Below are 16,562 nucleotides of genomic sequence, written 5' to 3'. Positions count from 1 at the left end.
GGCCGTAATGCAAGGCTGGCGTAAGAAAACATTTTCTTACCCAAGCTATCCAGCCTCTTGGATTCCCTGTCTGGGGGTGCGGCAGGGAATGCACCATAGGAAGTAGAAGCTTGGACCACCAAGCTCTCCAGGGTAGGGTGTTGGGTGAGGAAGCTTGGGTGCCCTAGGGTGGGGCAGTGTCGGCAGGTAATTGTCTTATTCACAGGAGCCCCTATGCTGGGCGTGGACCTTGAGGACTTATTTAAAATGGAGCAGGGACTCAGAGGAGGAAGCTCCCAGTTGCAGCACCTCAGTTAAGATGCTACTCTGGCTCTCAGAAAGCTGGGGAAGTGTGGAGTCAGCCCTGGCGTTGGCTCCAAAGAACCATGCCTCGAATGCCGATGTTCGTTTGCCACATTGGCCGACGGACAAGGAAAAGTCGAAGCGTGCTTCAACTTCTTGTGTTTTTTTTGTGCATCTTACCTTAAAGTCCCTACGACTTTGAATGGGACAAAGCGGATTTGGGACTCCTGGAACAATCCGGGGACCTTTATCTCAACCGGGAGCAAGACAGATTTGGAGTCACCTGCCAGGCCCAGGGATGTGGAATTCCTATAGCCCGACACCCGGGACATATTGTTTGAGGTCAAGGGCAACAAGTTTCCATGTTAATTTTGTCCTTGGGACAAGTAGGCCCAACACCCTGCAGCACAAACCCTTTGGCTTCCAGCTTACATAAAGGGGAACTGTCTGCAGTTGAGTTAATGTGTGTCCATATGTCAAACTTGTATTTATGGTTCATTAATGAAAAGCCTTTATTATTAGGGTGAATGCTGTAAAACATTTTAAGGTCACACTGTACTACTGACAGTGGTTACAGTAAAAAAAAAAAAAAAAAGTGAACACGAGTTTGAAATGTTTAACAATATGATGCTAAGTATAATGCTCCCAAAATGCTCTCTGATTAGATGCAAACGTTTGCAGAAGCTTCTAAGACAGAGTAGCATTTTTTTGCTTTCAAAATAAAATGTTCAGAAAAAATGGCAAGTAGAAAAAACATTTTGCTACTATTAAATTTTAGGTGCTATTTCTTTGAAGCGCTGTTTAGTAAAATGTGTTGATGCATGCTAGTATTTCCAAAAAGATATTCCTAATGGAAAATCAGTGTGACCATTTTCAACAAGATTAGGGAAAGCATGAAAATAAACAAGCACTGGCAAAGCCAACCGATCTAACATTTGTTGCAAGTCCTTTGGTTTTGTCAATGTGTGTCTTGTTTTGACATGGCTTTTGTAACACTTTATTGATGTGGGAGCTGCCAGGCCCTCACCACTGTAACAAACACTGGCAAAAAGCAAAAAAAAGTTTTTGGGGTCTCAAAAAGCACACATTGCCACCAGTAGCGTAACAAAGGCCCTGCAGTGCGGGGGACCCCTCCAGGGGGCCCCCACAGCATCTGCCCAGCGTGAACTTGGAGGGGAGGGGGCCCTCCATGTTCTTTGCAGGGGGACCCCCTACAGTTTTGTTACACCACTGATTGCCAGAGTAGTTCCTGGCACTGAACAAAACTACTGTGTGTGTTAATATGCTTCTTGTGGAAGAGCAGAATGAGTTCACTCACAGTAAAGCCAGCCGATAGATAGCGAGCAAAACAGAAGTCTAATAAAAACAAAATGTCTTTGTTAGCACCAGACCTAACCTAATTAGGGACCCAATGCTTAACCCCAAGCTGGTCTCATCCTCGGCTACAGTGCTCCTGTGCCGAGGATGAGAAAAGCTTGTCCTGCACCCGACCCACGGGGGGAGCGCTAGCGCTCCATCAGTTGGTCACCCCCACTCAGGGATGGCAGCCAACCCTCCCCCCCACCCCCCCAAACACCCCCTGTCCACCAGCGATCTGACGATGTCCGCATGTGCGGAGGGAGTGGGGGGGCAGGGAGGACAGACACTGGGAAGGAAAGTTTTTTCCCTTTCCCCATGCCTGTTTTGAATGGATTCCTGCTCGCAATCGTGGAAGCAGGAATCCACCCACTAGATACCAGGGATGGTTTTTTTGTTGATTTAGGGGAGCAACCCCTTAGGCAAGGGTCGCTCCTCTGTTGGATCTGTGTTTCGGACCCCCATTCTCGCCCCCCCCCCCCTCCCAATGGGCTAGATCAGTCGTTTTTTCCACCGATCTGCCCTTGGGTGGAGTGGGGGGTTGGGGCGAAACCCACTAGGCACCAGGGATTTAGGAAATGTTATTTTAAGGGCAGTGACCCCTAGGGCAAGGGTCGCTGGTCTGCGGGCAATATATTTTTCTATGTTTCAGATGACCTGACACACACAGACCCAAACCCCACCTCCCCACCCGCGTAGATCGGCCATTTTTTTGCGCTGAGATGGCCACGTTGGGGGCAGCAGGGATCTATGTGTGTGTGCTTTTAGTTTGTTGGGGGCGGCCTATTGGGCAAAGGTCGCTCTCTAGAAGGGGCACATAACTCTTGGCCATTTCGGTCTATTATTTTTAGGCCCATCTGCCTCCAAGGGGAGCAGGAGCCACAAAGAAGCCAGGGTTTTTTCCTTTTGTTTTTTTTGTGTGGGGGGAGGCCTCATGGGCAAGGGTCGTCCATCCAAAGAGGGCACATGACTGTTGACCATTTTTGGCCCCCGGTTGGGGGCAGATCAGCCTAGTTTTTTTAGGTCCATCTGGCCCCAAAGGAGGCAGAAAACACTAGACACCAGGGAAAATTTCTAAATGTTTGGAGGTGGGGTGTTTGTGAACTTGTCAAGTATTTGCATTTGTGGTTATAAAGGTTTATTTCTGCCTTTTGTTCTAGTTCAACGCTTTTGCTTCCTTTGCTGTTACTCCTTGTGATTTTGGCAGTGGTTGACCTGCAATTCACGTAGTTGCATGTTTTGGGAAGAAAAAACAATTTACTCCAAATGAGTATTGTTGCCATGCATGAATGATATTTTTGTAAATGGTGTATTAAATGGCGGATGGTGTGTGAAATTGTCCTTAGATTTGTGCACGATATTTGTGTTATGTGTAATTTTCTTTTTCTTTTTTAGTGGGATATCATTGGTGATTGCTGTGTCTGTGCAGAGTAGTTGCTGGTGAGTCTAGCTTTTTCAGGTAAGTGAGTGGTATAATTTTTGAGTACATTACTCTTTGTTATAAAGCCACACTTTATTACTTATTTTACACAGTGCTGGTTGTTGTTGGCGCATTTAAGTTACTTTCCTTAGAAAGGATCATGGCTAGCCGCAGGGTGACCGCTCAGCAGGTTGTTTGTATGCTTTTTGAGTTCGTCTTCTGACCATGATTATTAGACTGACTCTGCATCTGTGGCAGAGGAGGAAGTGCAAGATTCTGGCAGTGAATTTTCTCTCTGAGAGGAATCATCTGATGAGGAAACCACTCATTGTGGATGAAGTGTCTGTTTTAGAAGAAGACGCTGATGTGCCAATAATGCAGCAGCCTGGGGCTGAAAGGCTTCCCATTGGAAGACCTAAACTCTGTTGCCCCAGCTATGGAGCAACCAGAGTTGCCTGCCTTTACTGGTCTCCCGTGGTGTAGCGTGATTACCGAAAACTTTTTCTTTCAGTTGTTTATGGGCAATTTATTTTTTGGAAGAGATTGTTGAGCAGTCTAATTTGTATGATGAGCAGTATTTGAGGGACAACAGTGCCAGACTTAGGACACACTCTACAGCTACCCAGTGGATTCCCACAAATCGGAAAGAGTTGAAAACGTTTTTGGGTTTAACTTTTTTGATGGGACTGATAAGGAAGCAGTCACTGTCTTCATATTGGTCTACTAGTCCCTTGATGTCAATGGCTATATTTCCTGCAACCATGAGTGGTAATCGGTATTTGCTTCTTCTTCGGATGCTGCATTTTGTTGATAATGCTTTAGCCTTGTCACAAGATCACCCCGATTCTGACTGTCTTTTTAAGATTAAGCCCGTCCTTGATCATTTCGGAGATCCGTTTTCAGAGGTCTATGTTCCAGGAAAAGAAATAGCTGTGGACGAGCCTTTGGTCCTGTTCAAAGTCTGTCTGGTTTTTAGGCAGTACATTCCTAGCAAGAGGGCACAGAATGGAATTAAGATGTATATGCTGCCTGAAAGTAGTACAGGATATGTTTATAATTTCCGGGTCTACACTGGTAGGGATTCCAGTATTGACCCCCTGGTTGTCTGCCCACTTTTGGAGTTAGTGAGAAAACTGTGTGGGAACTTGGTAGAAGAATGATTAACATGTGTACCTAGATATCTTCTACACTGGAGTGCAATTTTTCAGGGAATTGTTCAGAGTGGACAATGTTGCTTGTGGCACAATCCGCTCTAACCTTTTACGGCTTTCCAAGGGAGATTGTGTGTAAAAAACTTGAGGGGACAGTGCAGTGCATTGCGTAATGATGAGCTGTGAAATTTGCAGACAGGAGGGATGTCTATGTGCTGACTACCATCCATGTTGAGCATACCTCCCCTGTGACTGTTTGGGGTCAGGCTGCTGAAGTGCGCAATCCTGTGTGCATTTTAGACCACAATAAGGACATGGGTGGTATAGATAGAGTAGATCAGAGGTTGGAACCTTACACTGATGTTTGTATGTCTTACGTTTGGTATAAAAAGTTGGCTATACATCTCTTCTATTTAGGAACTTTTAATGCTTTTATTGTGTTCAAGGATTGTTCCCCCGAGTCAAAGATAAAATTTGTTACATTTCAGGAGTCTGTGATAGAGAGCCTTGTTATGGTGGAACAGGCAAGAGTTCTTAGAGTAGCAGTGGTGGAAGGTTGGCTAGACTGAAAGATCGCCACTTTCCTGATCACATTCCTCCCTCTCCCAAAAAAGACTTTCCCACTAAGAAATGTAGAGTCTGTGCCTGAAGAGTTATCCGGAGGGAGACTCGTATGTACTGCCCCGATTGTCCTTCTAAGCCTGGGCTTTATGTGCCCGGCTGTTTCAGAAGTTACCACACCCAAAAGAATTATTGGGAACTACCGTGATGGTAAGCTGCCTGATCTATATGGTTTTATATTTTTTGTTCAGTTTCACGGTTGGCATTACTGTCATGTATTTAGTTATGGATTTTTGTTTGTAGTTTTGCACTTATATTAAGTTAGTGTTTTCTTTTTTGTTTAAAAAAAAAAAAATGTGATGGCAGTGTGCATTGAGTGGCGCTTGGCTGGCGGTGTGCGTGGAGTGGCGCTTGGCTGGCGGTGTGCGTGGAGTGGCGCTTGGCTAGCGGTGTAAAGAGTTACTTGCTGTTGGCCACTACAACACATTGCTGGCCAAATACCATTCCGGAGACTCCGTCAGCTGGTGTGATTGCTGTGATAGGCATGTGGGCGTATGAAAGTGATGGTCCCTTGAATGGTGCCGTCTGTTGACATGAGTGTTGTAATGTGCTGGGCCCCCGGCTGACAGTTTGAATGGTCTTGTTCATGTCACGTATAACAGTTGAGTGAATGGACTGTAAAGCGGTTGGTGCCTTGACGCGGCATTATAGCTCACACGCTGAGTCATTGGTTCAGTGTTTTGGCCTTTCAATTATTAACAGTACATTTCATTTTTGTGAAATCTCTTGTTAACAAAATTTTATCTACTGAACCATCACTCATCCTTGTGACAAATCCAACCAGTATGTGTGGTAAAATAAAAAATGAAAAAAACCTTCTCCACTGTAATCAGGCGTCAAAGCACACCCGTGACATGCTAGGTGTCTTTTTAACAAAATGTAAGGACGTTTCTTCTCACAATTTGAGTGTTTGGAACTTTGCAGTATTAAGAGTTTTGGTAGTGTGCTTGCTTCTCCTCTAGGGAATAAGTACCAACTATAGATTAGTTCAAAAACTAGACACCCGGCGGGGTACAGGGCACACATTTCCTACCACCCAGTGTTCCCTGTTGCGGGCACTAGGCCTACCCACACAAGTGAGGTACCATTGTTTATCGGGAGACTTGGGGGAATGCTGGGTGGAAGGAAGTTTGTGGCTCCCCTCAGATTTCAGAACTTTTCATCACTGAAATGTGAGGAAAAAGTATTTTTTTTGCCAAATGTTGAGGTTTGCAAAGGATTCTCGGTAACAGAACCTGGTGAGAGCCCCACAAGTCACCCCATCCTGGATTCCCCTAGGTATCTAGTTTTTTAAAATGGACAGGTTTGCTAGGTTTCCCTAGGTGCCGGCTGAGCTAGACGCCAAAATCCACAGCTAGGCACTTTCCAAAAAACACATCAGATTTCAATGTAAAAATGTGATGTGTCCATGTTGTGTTTTGGGGCACTAGCCCTACCCACACAAGAGAGGTACCATTTTGATCGGAGACTTGGGGTGGGGGCACAGAATAGAAGAACAACTGTTATAGCCCCTCGTCTTTCTCTACACTTTTTCCTTCCAAATGTAAGACAGTGTGTGAGAAAGAAGTCTATTTGAGAAATGCTCTGTAATTCACATGCTAGTATGGGCACCCTGGAAATCAGAGATGTGCAAATAGCCACTGCTTCTCAACACCATACCTTGTGCCCATTTTGGAAATACAAAGGTTTCCTTGATACCTATTTTTCACTATTTATATTTTATAAAAATGAATTGCTGTATACCCAGTGCAATGAAAACCCACTGCAAGGTGCAGCTCATTTACTGGCTCTTGGTACCTATGGTTCTTGATGAACCTACAAGCCCTATATATCCCCGCAACAAGAAGAGTCCTGCAGACGTATCAGTATGTTGCTTTCAAAAATCTGCCATGGCTGGAAAGAGTTACAGAAGAAAACGTGGAGAGAAGTGGCTGTTTTTTTTCCAACTCAATTTCATTATTTCTGCTGTTACTTTCTGTAGAAAAACCTTGAAGGATCTACAAAAATGACCCCTTGCTGAATTCAGAATTTTGAATACTTTTTGGAAATGTTTAGCTGCCCGGGATCCACCCTCGGTTTCACATCCATTTCTGTCACTAACTGGAAGGAGGCTGAAAGCACAGAAAATAGTAAAAATGGGGTATGTCCCAGTAAAAAGCCAAAATCGAGTTGAAAAATTCAATTTTCTGATTTAAGTCTACCTGTTCCTGAAAGCTGTGAAGATGGTGATGTTAGCACAGCAAACAAACCCTTTGTTGATGCCATTTTCACGGTTAAAAAAAACATTTGCTTTCTTCTGCAGCACTTTTTCCCCATTCCCCCCCCCCCCTTCAAAAAACAACCACATTAAGCTGTATTTTTGCTAATTTCTTGGTCTCCTCCAGAGGAACCCACAAACTCTGGGTACCTTTAAAATCCCTATGATGTTGCAAAAAAAGAACGGAGATTTTGCATGGGTAGCTTATGTGGACACAAAGTTATGAGGGCCTAAGCGCGAACTACCACAAAAAGCCAAAAAAGGCTTGGCGCAGGAGGAGTCAAAGGCCTGGCAGCAAAGGGGTTAAACGAAGTCACAAAAGTGCACCCATGGTATACGTCTTTAAATTAGTGGCTTTCATGAATTCACAATAACGTACAGAAGTAGACCAGTAAATCGTACTCCTGGAACATAATTGAGCATGAGCAAACATGCATGTCTGGATTTACTCATGTGGAAATCTATTGAGCATTTACAAGTTAACTTTCCCTCCAACCTCGTTTTTTCCCAACCCAGGAAGAACTTCTAATTCTGCCATTGTCAGGAGTAAATTTCCAACCTTTCTCATTATGAGAAAAGATTAGAGAAGATCTGTTGAAAATCCTTAAAACATGCAAGTTAATAGGTATGCAGACTCAAAGGCATTCATGCTCTGGAATCATTGCTTACTGCTTCCTCCAGCTGCAGTATGTAGATCTGCAGGAAAGGTAGCAAAATAAGGAAATTGTTATAGTAGGGATTGAAATTGCAAGTATTCAAGCCCTACTATCGTACTATCCCTGGCATAACCAGAGAGGCCATCATCAGAGCACTTATATAATGAGATTGCTGCCATAATTTGTCACCACACTACTTGGCATCAAAGGGACAAGCAGTTTTTTATTTTTATTTTACAGGACAAGTAGATTTGAGAAGCAACCTGTCCCATGGACAAGTAGATATTTTATTAAATTCCACACCCATGGAGGCCGCTAGCAGCTTCAGGGACCGCTCCCTCAAAGCTTTTGGCACCATGACCCGGTAGTCGGAGCATGACTTGGAGTCATGGTCGCAACTCCAGACACCATAGACACATGATGTGTGGGTCCATCATTGACATGGCATGGCATGGTGATAGGTGTCACAGGGTTTAAAACCTGTTTTCCTCTATGACATTCACACACGCAAGGAGGATAACCTCAAACAACTTTGACAAAAAGTCACAAAAAGGCCTGCCAAAATCTGACCCAGTGCTAGCTCTTCTCTCAGATCTGCGCTGGCTGGCACGGAAAGAAAAGAACGGATGTAAGAGCGTCGAGATGGCACCTATATAGGTTAAGTGGACATCAATTCTGGCGCGCGTGATTCTGAAAATGTTGCACAGAACCGACTGACACCACTTACTGGCACGCAGGGGGCACTCTGGAAAAATCTTCCAGATCCAGTCTGACACCTGGGGAGAATTCAACGGTAAGGAATCTGCAGCTAGAAGTCTCTAAGATACTAATGCTTTTGAATCTCATTTTGCTAAAGGAGCCATCGCATCAAAGGATTTTTGGGCTGGTGTTGGAATTGAGGACATTCTCAGATTGGGGGACTGGTCAAATGAAAATACTTTTAAAACCTTTTATTGCAAACCAATTCTTCATATGGCAAGCACTGTTGTGTCTAAGTTCTGAACAAGCATAAGCGGAGCCTCCGGTCTTGCATTTATCACGACTCCATTGTGTGCCCTATGTGGGGTGAGTTTTACTCACCAGGCTCATGTCACCTTTCCCTTGTGATGCCTCCCTGCCCAAGTCATGCTTCCCTTGTGGCTCCTTCCAGTCTTGAGCACTCCATGATTCACCTTCCAGGAAGCCTGAACCACTGACTCCCCTGCTCTGTTGCTATGCAAGTTTGGTCCATTTTAGACCTGCAGATATATTACATGTCTGTTTAGGATTGTTCCGCTTACACTGTGATCTCATCATGCACTTTGGGTTCCGGTGTACTTGTTTTTTGTTGCCACTTACCATTTGCACCTGCCACCTGCAAGGCCTCATCTCCATTGTATGTAACACGTGATCTGCCCCAGGTTCTTTGGAATTCTCCATGCTTCCATGTGGGACACCTGCCTTTCTGGAACATTCTTTGCTTCCAGCAAAAGTACCCGCTCTGAACCTGCATCGCCGCTTGGCCTCATCCCCGTCCTGTACAAGCACACTCCCTGCACTCACTTCCTGAGTCGCCCAGAACTTCCAGCGCTCTAGTCTTCCAAGCCTTCCTGATGACCTTGTGATCCTGGAGTCTGCAACGCTTCCATTGTCTTCCTTGATGAGCTAAGATTCAGCCTCCTCTTGAGCATCTTGCACCAATCCTCTTGCCATCTCCGGATGTAAGAAAGCGCAAGACCAGGCTAAGTACTTTCCATCAGGTTAGTGCACACTAATTCTTTTATATTTTTAAGCAGGCCTGACTATCAGTCTCTTCAAGACTTTAGGCTTGTCTCCAGTTTCTCCTATGTAACTTTTCTCCAGCCTCCATGCTTGTTCTAACTCTGACCCTGCTTCCAATCTTGGCGCTTGAACTGTTTTTGCTCATCAACTTAATTCTGGGTTTCTCTGTTGAGCAGTAGTGCCAAGAAAAATGTTCTTTTAAAGTGACTGATATCGGTATGAACCTCGCAAACCCCAACCTATGTTCTGACTGTAACCTTGGGAGTGTCAGTAAACCCAATCTATGTACCAAGTGTAACCTTGGGAGTGTCAGCAACTCTGATCTATGTTCCGAGTTTACCCCAGTAGTGTGAAAGGCTCCAATCAGTATTTCAAGTTCATCCTTGAGAGTCTGAGATTCTTATCTAAGAACTTGGTTATTTCTGCTCTCGTGTGATTTTTAAGTAATCTATAAGTGTTGGATAATGAAGCAATGCATTGTTTATTATGTAGAGGCTTGCCAGTGCATTGACAGTAATTGCCTCTTCTTTTTGTTCCCAGTGCACTGCCCCTTCACAAAACCAGAGGTGGTGGCCCTGTAAATGTCCACCTTCGCATACCAGGAAGGTCTCAGGAGAGGCACATCCTGTTAAGCAGTGTGGTACCGATGCCGAGAAGATCCTGTACTGCAAGTTTTTTTTCTTATTCTGTCCCTTTCCCCGTCGGGATGGTGTGGGATCTAGGAGTTCCATCCCTGTATCTTGCATCATCCCAAGAGGGTTTGGAGGTCAAGCATCCGCTCCAGTGTGGTCTCCCATGCTGGGACCAGGTGAGTGTGCAGCAGTAACAAAATGGAGATTTCCCTAACTATAGTGAAGGGAAGTGTACCTTATATTAAGGACACAGAGGAAAGTATTATCCCACTGCATTTGTTTTAACCCTCCTGTTTAGTTTATGTAGTGCCAACTCCCACAACATCCTCCTCCACCTAAGAAGCTTTCAAGATCATCTGCTAGTTCGATGGATGGTACTGGACACCCAATTATCCAGACATGTTCTGAAAGGAACCCCTTGGATTCGCAACTTTCCTTGGATTTTTGGCAACCATGTATCCTCACAACTGTGAACTGGGCTACTGGCTTCTTCAATTTTCGTTTGGCATTTCCTATTTTGATGACTATATATCCTATGTTGCAATCTCAATGTTTGGGCTCTCGCAAGAAAAGAAGGCTTGTTACTCTCAGACTAGATAATTATTGGGTTACATGTCATTTGACTGGTTATTGTGATGTCATGTTTTTTTCTTTTACCTAGTGTTTCTGGATAATGCAGTTCTTATGCTGTTGGCTGCTATTGGAATTAAAGCAAGAAAAGAATGCATAATACTTGCCTTTGTGTTTTAAATAAAATCCAGACTTCCTTTCACTAAAGCTAGGCAAATCTCTCCAAGGTCAACTAGGATAATTCGGTGGAGCTTCCCATAAATTGCACACCGTATATGGTAGGGGAGGCAGCTCATGCCCCCCGATGTGGGCCTCTGCCTTTAAATACCTCAGGGTACATGTCACTCTGGACCAAATCCACTGCTGGTACCTTCATTTCTAACCATCACTACATCAGCTTTGCTCCCAACTCGATGTCCAGGATAATGGGCTGTAGGGCACTCTTCAAAAGGATTGCTCTGCCCAAATGGTTGTACTTTCACCAGAATAACCACCAAGCCCTTCCTGGGACTATCCTGCCACAACCTACCCTAACCAACTATATATGGGGTGGAGGGACCACTAGAGTGGTATTTAACAAATGCATGCAAACACCATAGGACCGGCAGACGTTCGGTGATACTACTACATCTCACAATTATTGCCTATGAATGACTGGATGTGCACAGATAGAGCACTCTGCCATCAGATGGATGTGACCTGGGTAAGCTACCAGTGCTACTTACATAATTATACAGCCACCAGGCCTCCAAGGACCTGCCCAAGGTCACCAGAGTCACAACTGACTGCTGGTACGGAGCAGTACAGGACGTGAAAAGGCACCATAGGCTCACAAAGCTCCTTTAGCATGAGACCTGGCCACTGGAGGTTTAGCAGTTAAGCAGGCTTGCTGGGTGGGAAACTATAGGAATCTCTCCCTTAGGAGATGTTTGGGAGATGAGACACAATAAATCCTATACACAACTGCAAAAAGAATCTGTGCTTCATAAGACAGTTTTTTCGATAACCTTAGATCCAACATGCTCCAGAGAAATCCTCTAGTCGTCTCCAGGACATCCTGGACTTTAATGCGCTAGAATCTAAACTGCTGATGGAACAGCGAAGGGGTGGAATTATTTCTTCAATCTACAGGGAACTCAGTCAATATGCCAGACCTGATGCAGACACTTAGGGAGAGCTGGGAGAGTGATCTAGGCCATTTTGGGAGAAGGACTGGGTTAAGGCGAAAAGGGCCACAAAGGAACTAGTGATACCGGCAAGGTCTGGTCTCATTCAATATAAATATTTCCATAGTATATACTACACACCAACATACCTGAATAAAATAGGGAGAAGCCCCACGTCAGCCTGCACCAGATGCGAAGAAGGCAAGGGTACTTTTCTGCATGGTATGGGACTGCCCAGGGATCTCTAGATACTGGCAAAGGACACACGCATGACTGGTCAAAATTTTTAGTATACCTCTTGAGGTTGACCCCTACATTGCTTTACTGGGGATAATATCGGGCTGGGAAGAAACTGGTCGTAAAACAATAACACTAGAAATGAGAACTAAAGAGTCACAACAAAACCACCTGGTTTAAGCAGAAGCCACGGGCAACAGCAGCTATGCGTCAAAGAACATTACTACCTCAAAATCAGAAGCAGGGAACAAAGAGGACCATCCAAAGAGACACTATGTTTACCAATGGGAATTTTATTAAAAGGGCAGAGCAGAACATTTCACAAAGGACACTTCGGAAAGAACAAACTGAGATATAGCATCATAAGCTGGTGCAAGCTGGCAGGATCTATGACACACTCCTACCAAATCAGGGCACTATCCCCCAGAACAACAGGAACAAGATTGATAGGAATGCTGCAGCAAATACCAGAGGAACCCTTCTCCATAACAAACATGGCTCCATAAGAACAAGAACTATAGTGGTGCAAATGGAAAGGTGAAGCCAAGTAGAAAAGGTCCCCGAGATGTATCGAGAAAATCCAAAGGCAAAGTGGACCTTACAGCTCCAAGAACACAGAAAGGCAATAAAAAACAGCAGCATGTAGCCGAACCATAAACAATTGCCCATCTGCCTGTGCAATATCAAATGTATGCACCTCCTCAGGGCCTGCCCAGCGCCCTCATGCAAAAAGACAGGAGCCATAAACAGCAAATCCAGATTATTCCACTTAAATGGCTTGCGGAAAACCTGATGGACCAAAATGAACACTATGGCATAGAAACGCAGAGGAGCCTATGAATTTGACCACCAATTCCATTGTACCAAGGCCACAGCTGGCTAAACTGTTTAGCAGCTCCAAAAACATCATGAAACATCTCAGCAAAGTTACCACTGGCAGGGGCTGAAAGCAGCAGACCCACCCTCTGTGCCATCTCCGAAAGAGCATAGAAGTAGCTGGTCAACAGTCAAGTAGCCTTACTATGGTGAAAAATCAGAGGGAGGAAAGTTTTTTCTTCTCCTTATCATACCCTACCTGACAGATAAGTCGAAGACGAAGGTGGAGAGATGATATGAAGTCTATGAACCATGATGAATACCACACAGTCATACTCAGATTCTGGATTAGAAGACCATAATATCAAGGTCACTAAGACTTAAGCGGTAACACCGTGCAGTCCCAAATGCTGGAGCATGGGATGGTTAATCTCAAATGCACTTAAGTGCCTCACTAAACGGCAGCAAGGGCTCCAAAGAGGAAGGGAGATTCTGAAGAACTTCATTAACCAAGTTGGTCTTAACTTCTGCCATGGGTAAAACGTCCTGCAGCCTTTCTGAGAGGTTCATGCAAAGCAAAAAGGTGACCCAAAGGTAGACCTAGGGACATTAAAGATCAGTCTTAAACTTGGACTGTCAGCGACTGGTATCATGAAGGATCCAATAAAAACCTCCCTGTGATTTGAAAGTTCCTTAAAATAATATACGATCTCATACACCCTGTCTCAAGCTATAGTGGATGAAGCGGTGGAGCAGCCCCTAAAGTTCTTATAGACATCACCAGTAGTACAGCCAATACTAGAATGGGCAGGTGCGGGACTAGAGCCAGCCACAGTGCCATTATCAACAGCGATATCAAAAAAGCTGGCAAGGACTTCACAGGTAAAGTGGAGCGCAATGGGACTGTGCAGGAGCGAATCCAGTTATCGACCCAACCTATACCAAGACAAAGGTTGCCAGTGAAGGGGCATACTCAGCCAGGATGAAGCTGGCCTGTGGGTTGAAGCTGACTGCTGCTCAGGTGCCAGCAGTTGGCAGAGAGCAAATGATGGGCCCAAAAGCATGTTAATGCCCATCGGCACAGCAAAGGTACTTGGAAGAGGTCTGAGCCTTGTCAGTAGACCCTAGGTGAAAGCTGTCACCTGAACTGGCAGGACCAATCATGGTGCCTGAACAAAGCTGGGGATCGATGCTGGGATTTTGTTCTAAAAGGCAGGAGAAGAGTTTGTGTTGCAGGGCGTGGAAAAAAGTGAACTGACTTTTATGGCTCTGTGATGTCACATCCGAGAATGTGTCTGTGATCTGGGAGCCATGGCCACTGAGTCCTAAAGAAAGGAAACCCAGGAGGTTAAGAATCTCTAGGTAAAACTATCCATGAGAAATCATTTTACAAAGTGGCAAGCTTTACACTTCGACTGAAAAACTGGGTTTGGGGGGGCAGAGCAAACAAAGATGGCCACATGTCTTGTGGGCTCCTGTGCAGCTCTACTTCTGGTTCTTTTCTGAACTTGGAAGTGAGAGTTTGGCCTGTAATTGGCCTCCTTAGGAGCATAGTGAGCCTGTACTCTGAAGGGGTGACTGCAGCACTCAGAAAGCTGCCTTCCTGCCTGTCAAACCCAAGGCCATCATCACCTCTGATGTAAGGCAGCAATGGCCACGGAGGGCCTGAAGAGTTGTGCTACTCATAGCAGCGTATTACCACAAATTACTGAACGGCCCAGGGACCGGACAAGTGCTCAGGGTGGAACCAGAGACTGAATCAGAGGAAGAACCCAAAAAAACTCCCTCGGAAACTGCTGCCGCTGGGAGCTACTCAAAAGCACGATGAGGATAATAAGAACTAACATGTCCATGATCCAAGGTGGTGCACTAATAATGACAACTTTAAAAGAGATGCAAAGTGCTATGCAGTGCATAGAGGACAGGATATCTTCTACGTAAGAAATGCTGGATTCTCTCATAAGTCATGTCTTCAAGACCGAATGGGAGATGGGAAGCTAGGAGCAGGGAGTAAGTACGTTTAGAGACCAAGCTGCAGGAACACGAGACACATTCCTAGAGCAGTCACTGTCTTAAAAACAGCAAAGTGGCAACCATCTTTCTCTTAGATATGAAAGTTGAAAATGAGATATGAGCAGCAAAGATCAGGATCCTGGTGTTCCCAGCTGTAGCTGGTACAGAGAAACACCTTTAACTCTTTCCTCTATTGGAGCAGCATTGGGGTGGTACTGATGGAGATGGGGTTGTTGTTCCAGATCTGCTTTCTTTTTTTTTTCTTCTTTTTTTACTTTTGTCTTGTCTGATGGTGTCCTGGCAGCGGATGTGCAGAGATCCACCAGGGATAGCGAGCTTATCCTTTAATTAAGCAGCGCTGCTGCTCTTGATAGCTTTGTAAATGATGCTCCAGGATTTGAAGAAGGTGCAGCCCAGCAAGGAGAGCCAATGGAGATCCATCAGGATGGGGAGCGATGTGATTAATTTCTTCGGGCCATGGATAAGTCATGCTGCAGCATGTAAGATGCCTTTAAGTGGTGTCAATGTACAGTCTGGTGGGCCACACCGTAGGGCAAGCACACAAGTGCTTGAAAAGCAGTTCAGGAATCAGAGATGCTTTCTGGAAGAAACAGTTTGACTTTATTTAGAAGAGAGTTGGTACCGGGCTATCTTTGTTTTTTTGGCAATGTCTTCCTTAAAGGTCATTCTGGTGTCCATTGTGAATACAAGCAATGTGGCATTCAGTCAGTGTTGGGATTCAAAGCTCTTAAGACTCATGTCACATAGCCAGGTTTGTATTGTATCTGGTTTATTTTTTTTGGCAAACAGGAATTCTCTTTTGGGAGGGTTGAGATTCAGGTAGGTGCTGGACATCCAGGTCTTTATGACGTGCAAGCAGTGCTTGAGACATTGAATGTCCGAATCGGAGGAGAATTTGCTAAGCTGAGATACAATATGGTTTACTAAAGGTACAGAAGGGAGCAAATGCAGAACCAGTAAAACTGATTAAAGCATCTAGTTTAACTACAAAGGCTCTTCCAGGATGAAAGCTGTCAAAAGCACTACACTGGACCAACTGGGGGACGCATAAAAAGGTTGTGACCAAAATGACAGCTAAGAAAATAAGTTTCAAGTGGGTTTTTCTACAGCAACTACAAGAAAAACACCTAACACATGCAATGTGCATTAGACTGCACACTCTAAAACAAATAAGCACAGAAATTAAGGTGTACAGAGTTTAGAGTGCAACAAACTATGCAGACACAATAAAAAAAATGCCTTTCACATATACTTACCAATCAGTAACAGGTTCCAATTTGTTTGGCTCTTCTAAGATGCTTGAGACTAGTCCAAACATATCTGGTCCATTCCCAGAATATGAGAGGTTTACTGGGGTCCTGGAAGACAACCGTTTCAGACATATTTTAAATATTTTGAAGTCAAACAGACAACTGACATTGCTGAATGGAATGGGAGAATTTAACCCTTCACAGATGAGCTAATCAAGCATCAAACTAAGCAGATTCTCTCCTTCTAAACAATCTAAATTGTTCGCTGCTGGCAGCTAGTGAAAATGCGCCATCACAAATAAAATGATCAAAATCTTTGCTGCTAGGAGACATAAGAAGGTTTGCACATGCAC

The 16,562-nt window shown here is 44.7% G+C and overlaps 1 protein-coding gene across 3 annotated transcripts in view; it reads right to left on the bottom strand.

The window, feature by feature from the left end:
• The window catches only part of LOC138261725 (meiosis-specific coiled-coil domain-containing protein MEIOC-like), a 196,218-nt gene that overhangs the window by 106,600 nt on the left and 73,056 nt on the right, over positions 1-16,562 (bottom strand). For 2 of the 3 annotated variants that reach the window (XM_069211030.1, XM_069211031.1), the window contains exon 3: positions 16,216-16,317. The exons of the other annotated variant lie outside the window; for it this stretch is intronic. In XM_069211030.1, the coding sequence (XP_069067131.1) occupies positions 16,216-16,317 (102 nt within the window). The remainder of the gene's footprint in view (positions 1-16,215; positions 16,318-16,562) is intronic. 3 annotated transcript variants of the gene reach the window in all.

The sequence above is a fragment of the Pleurodeles waltl genome, chromosome 10 (assembly GCF_031143425.1).
Source record: "Pleurodeles waltl isolate 20211129_DDA chromosome 10, aPleWal1.hap1.20221129, whole genome shotgun sequence".
NCBI classification, from domain to species: domain Eukaryota; kingdom Metazoa; phylum Chordata; class Amphibia; order Caudata; family Salamandridae; genus Pleurodeles; species Pleurodeles waltl.
The sequence above is the reverse complement of the archived record's forward strand: the minus strand, read 5'-3'. Positions and strand labels throughout refer to the sequence as shown.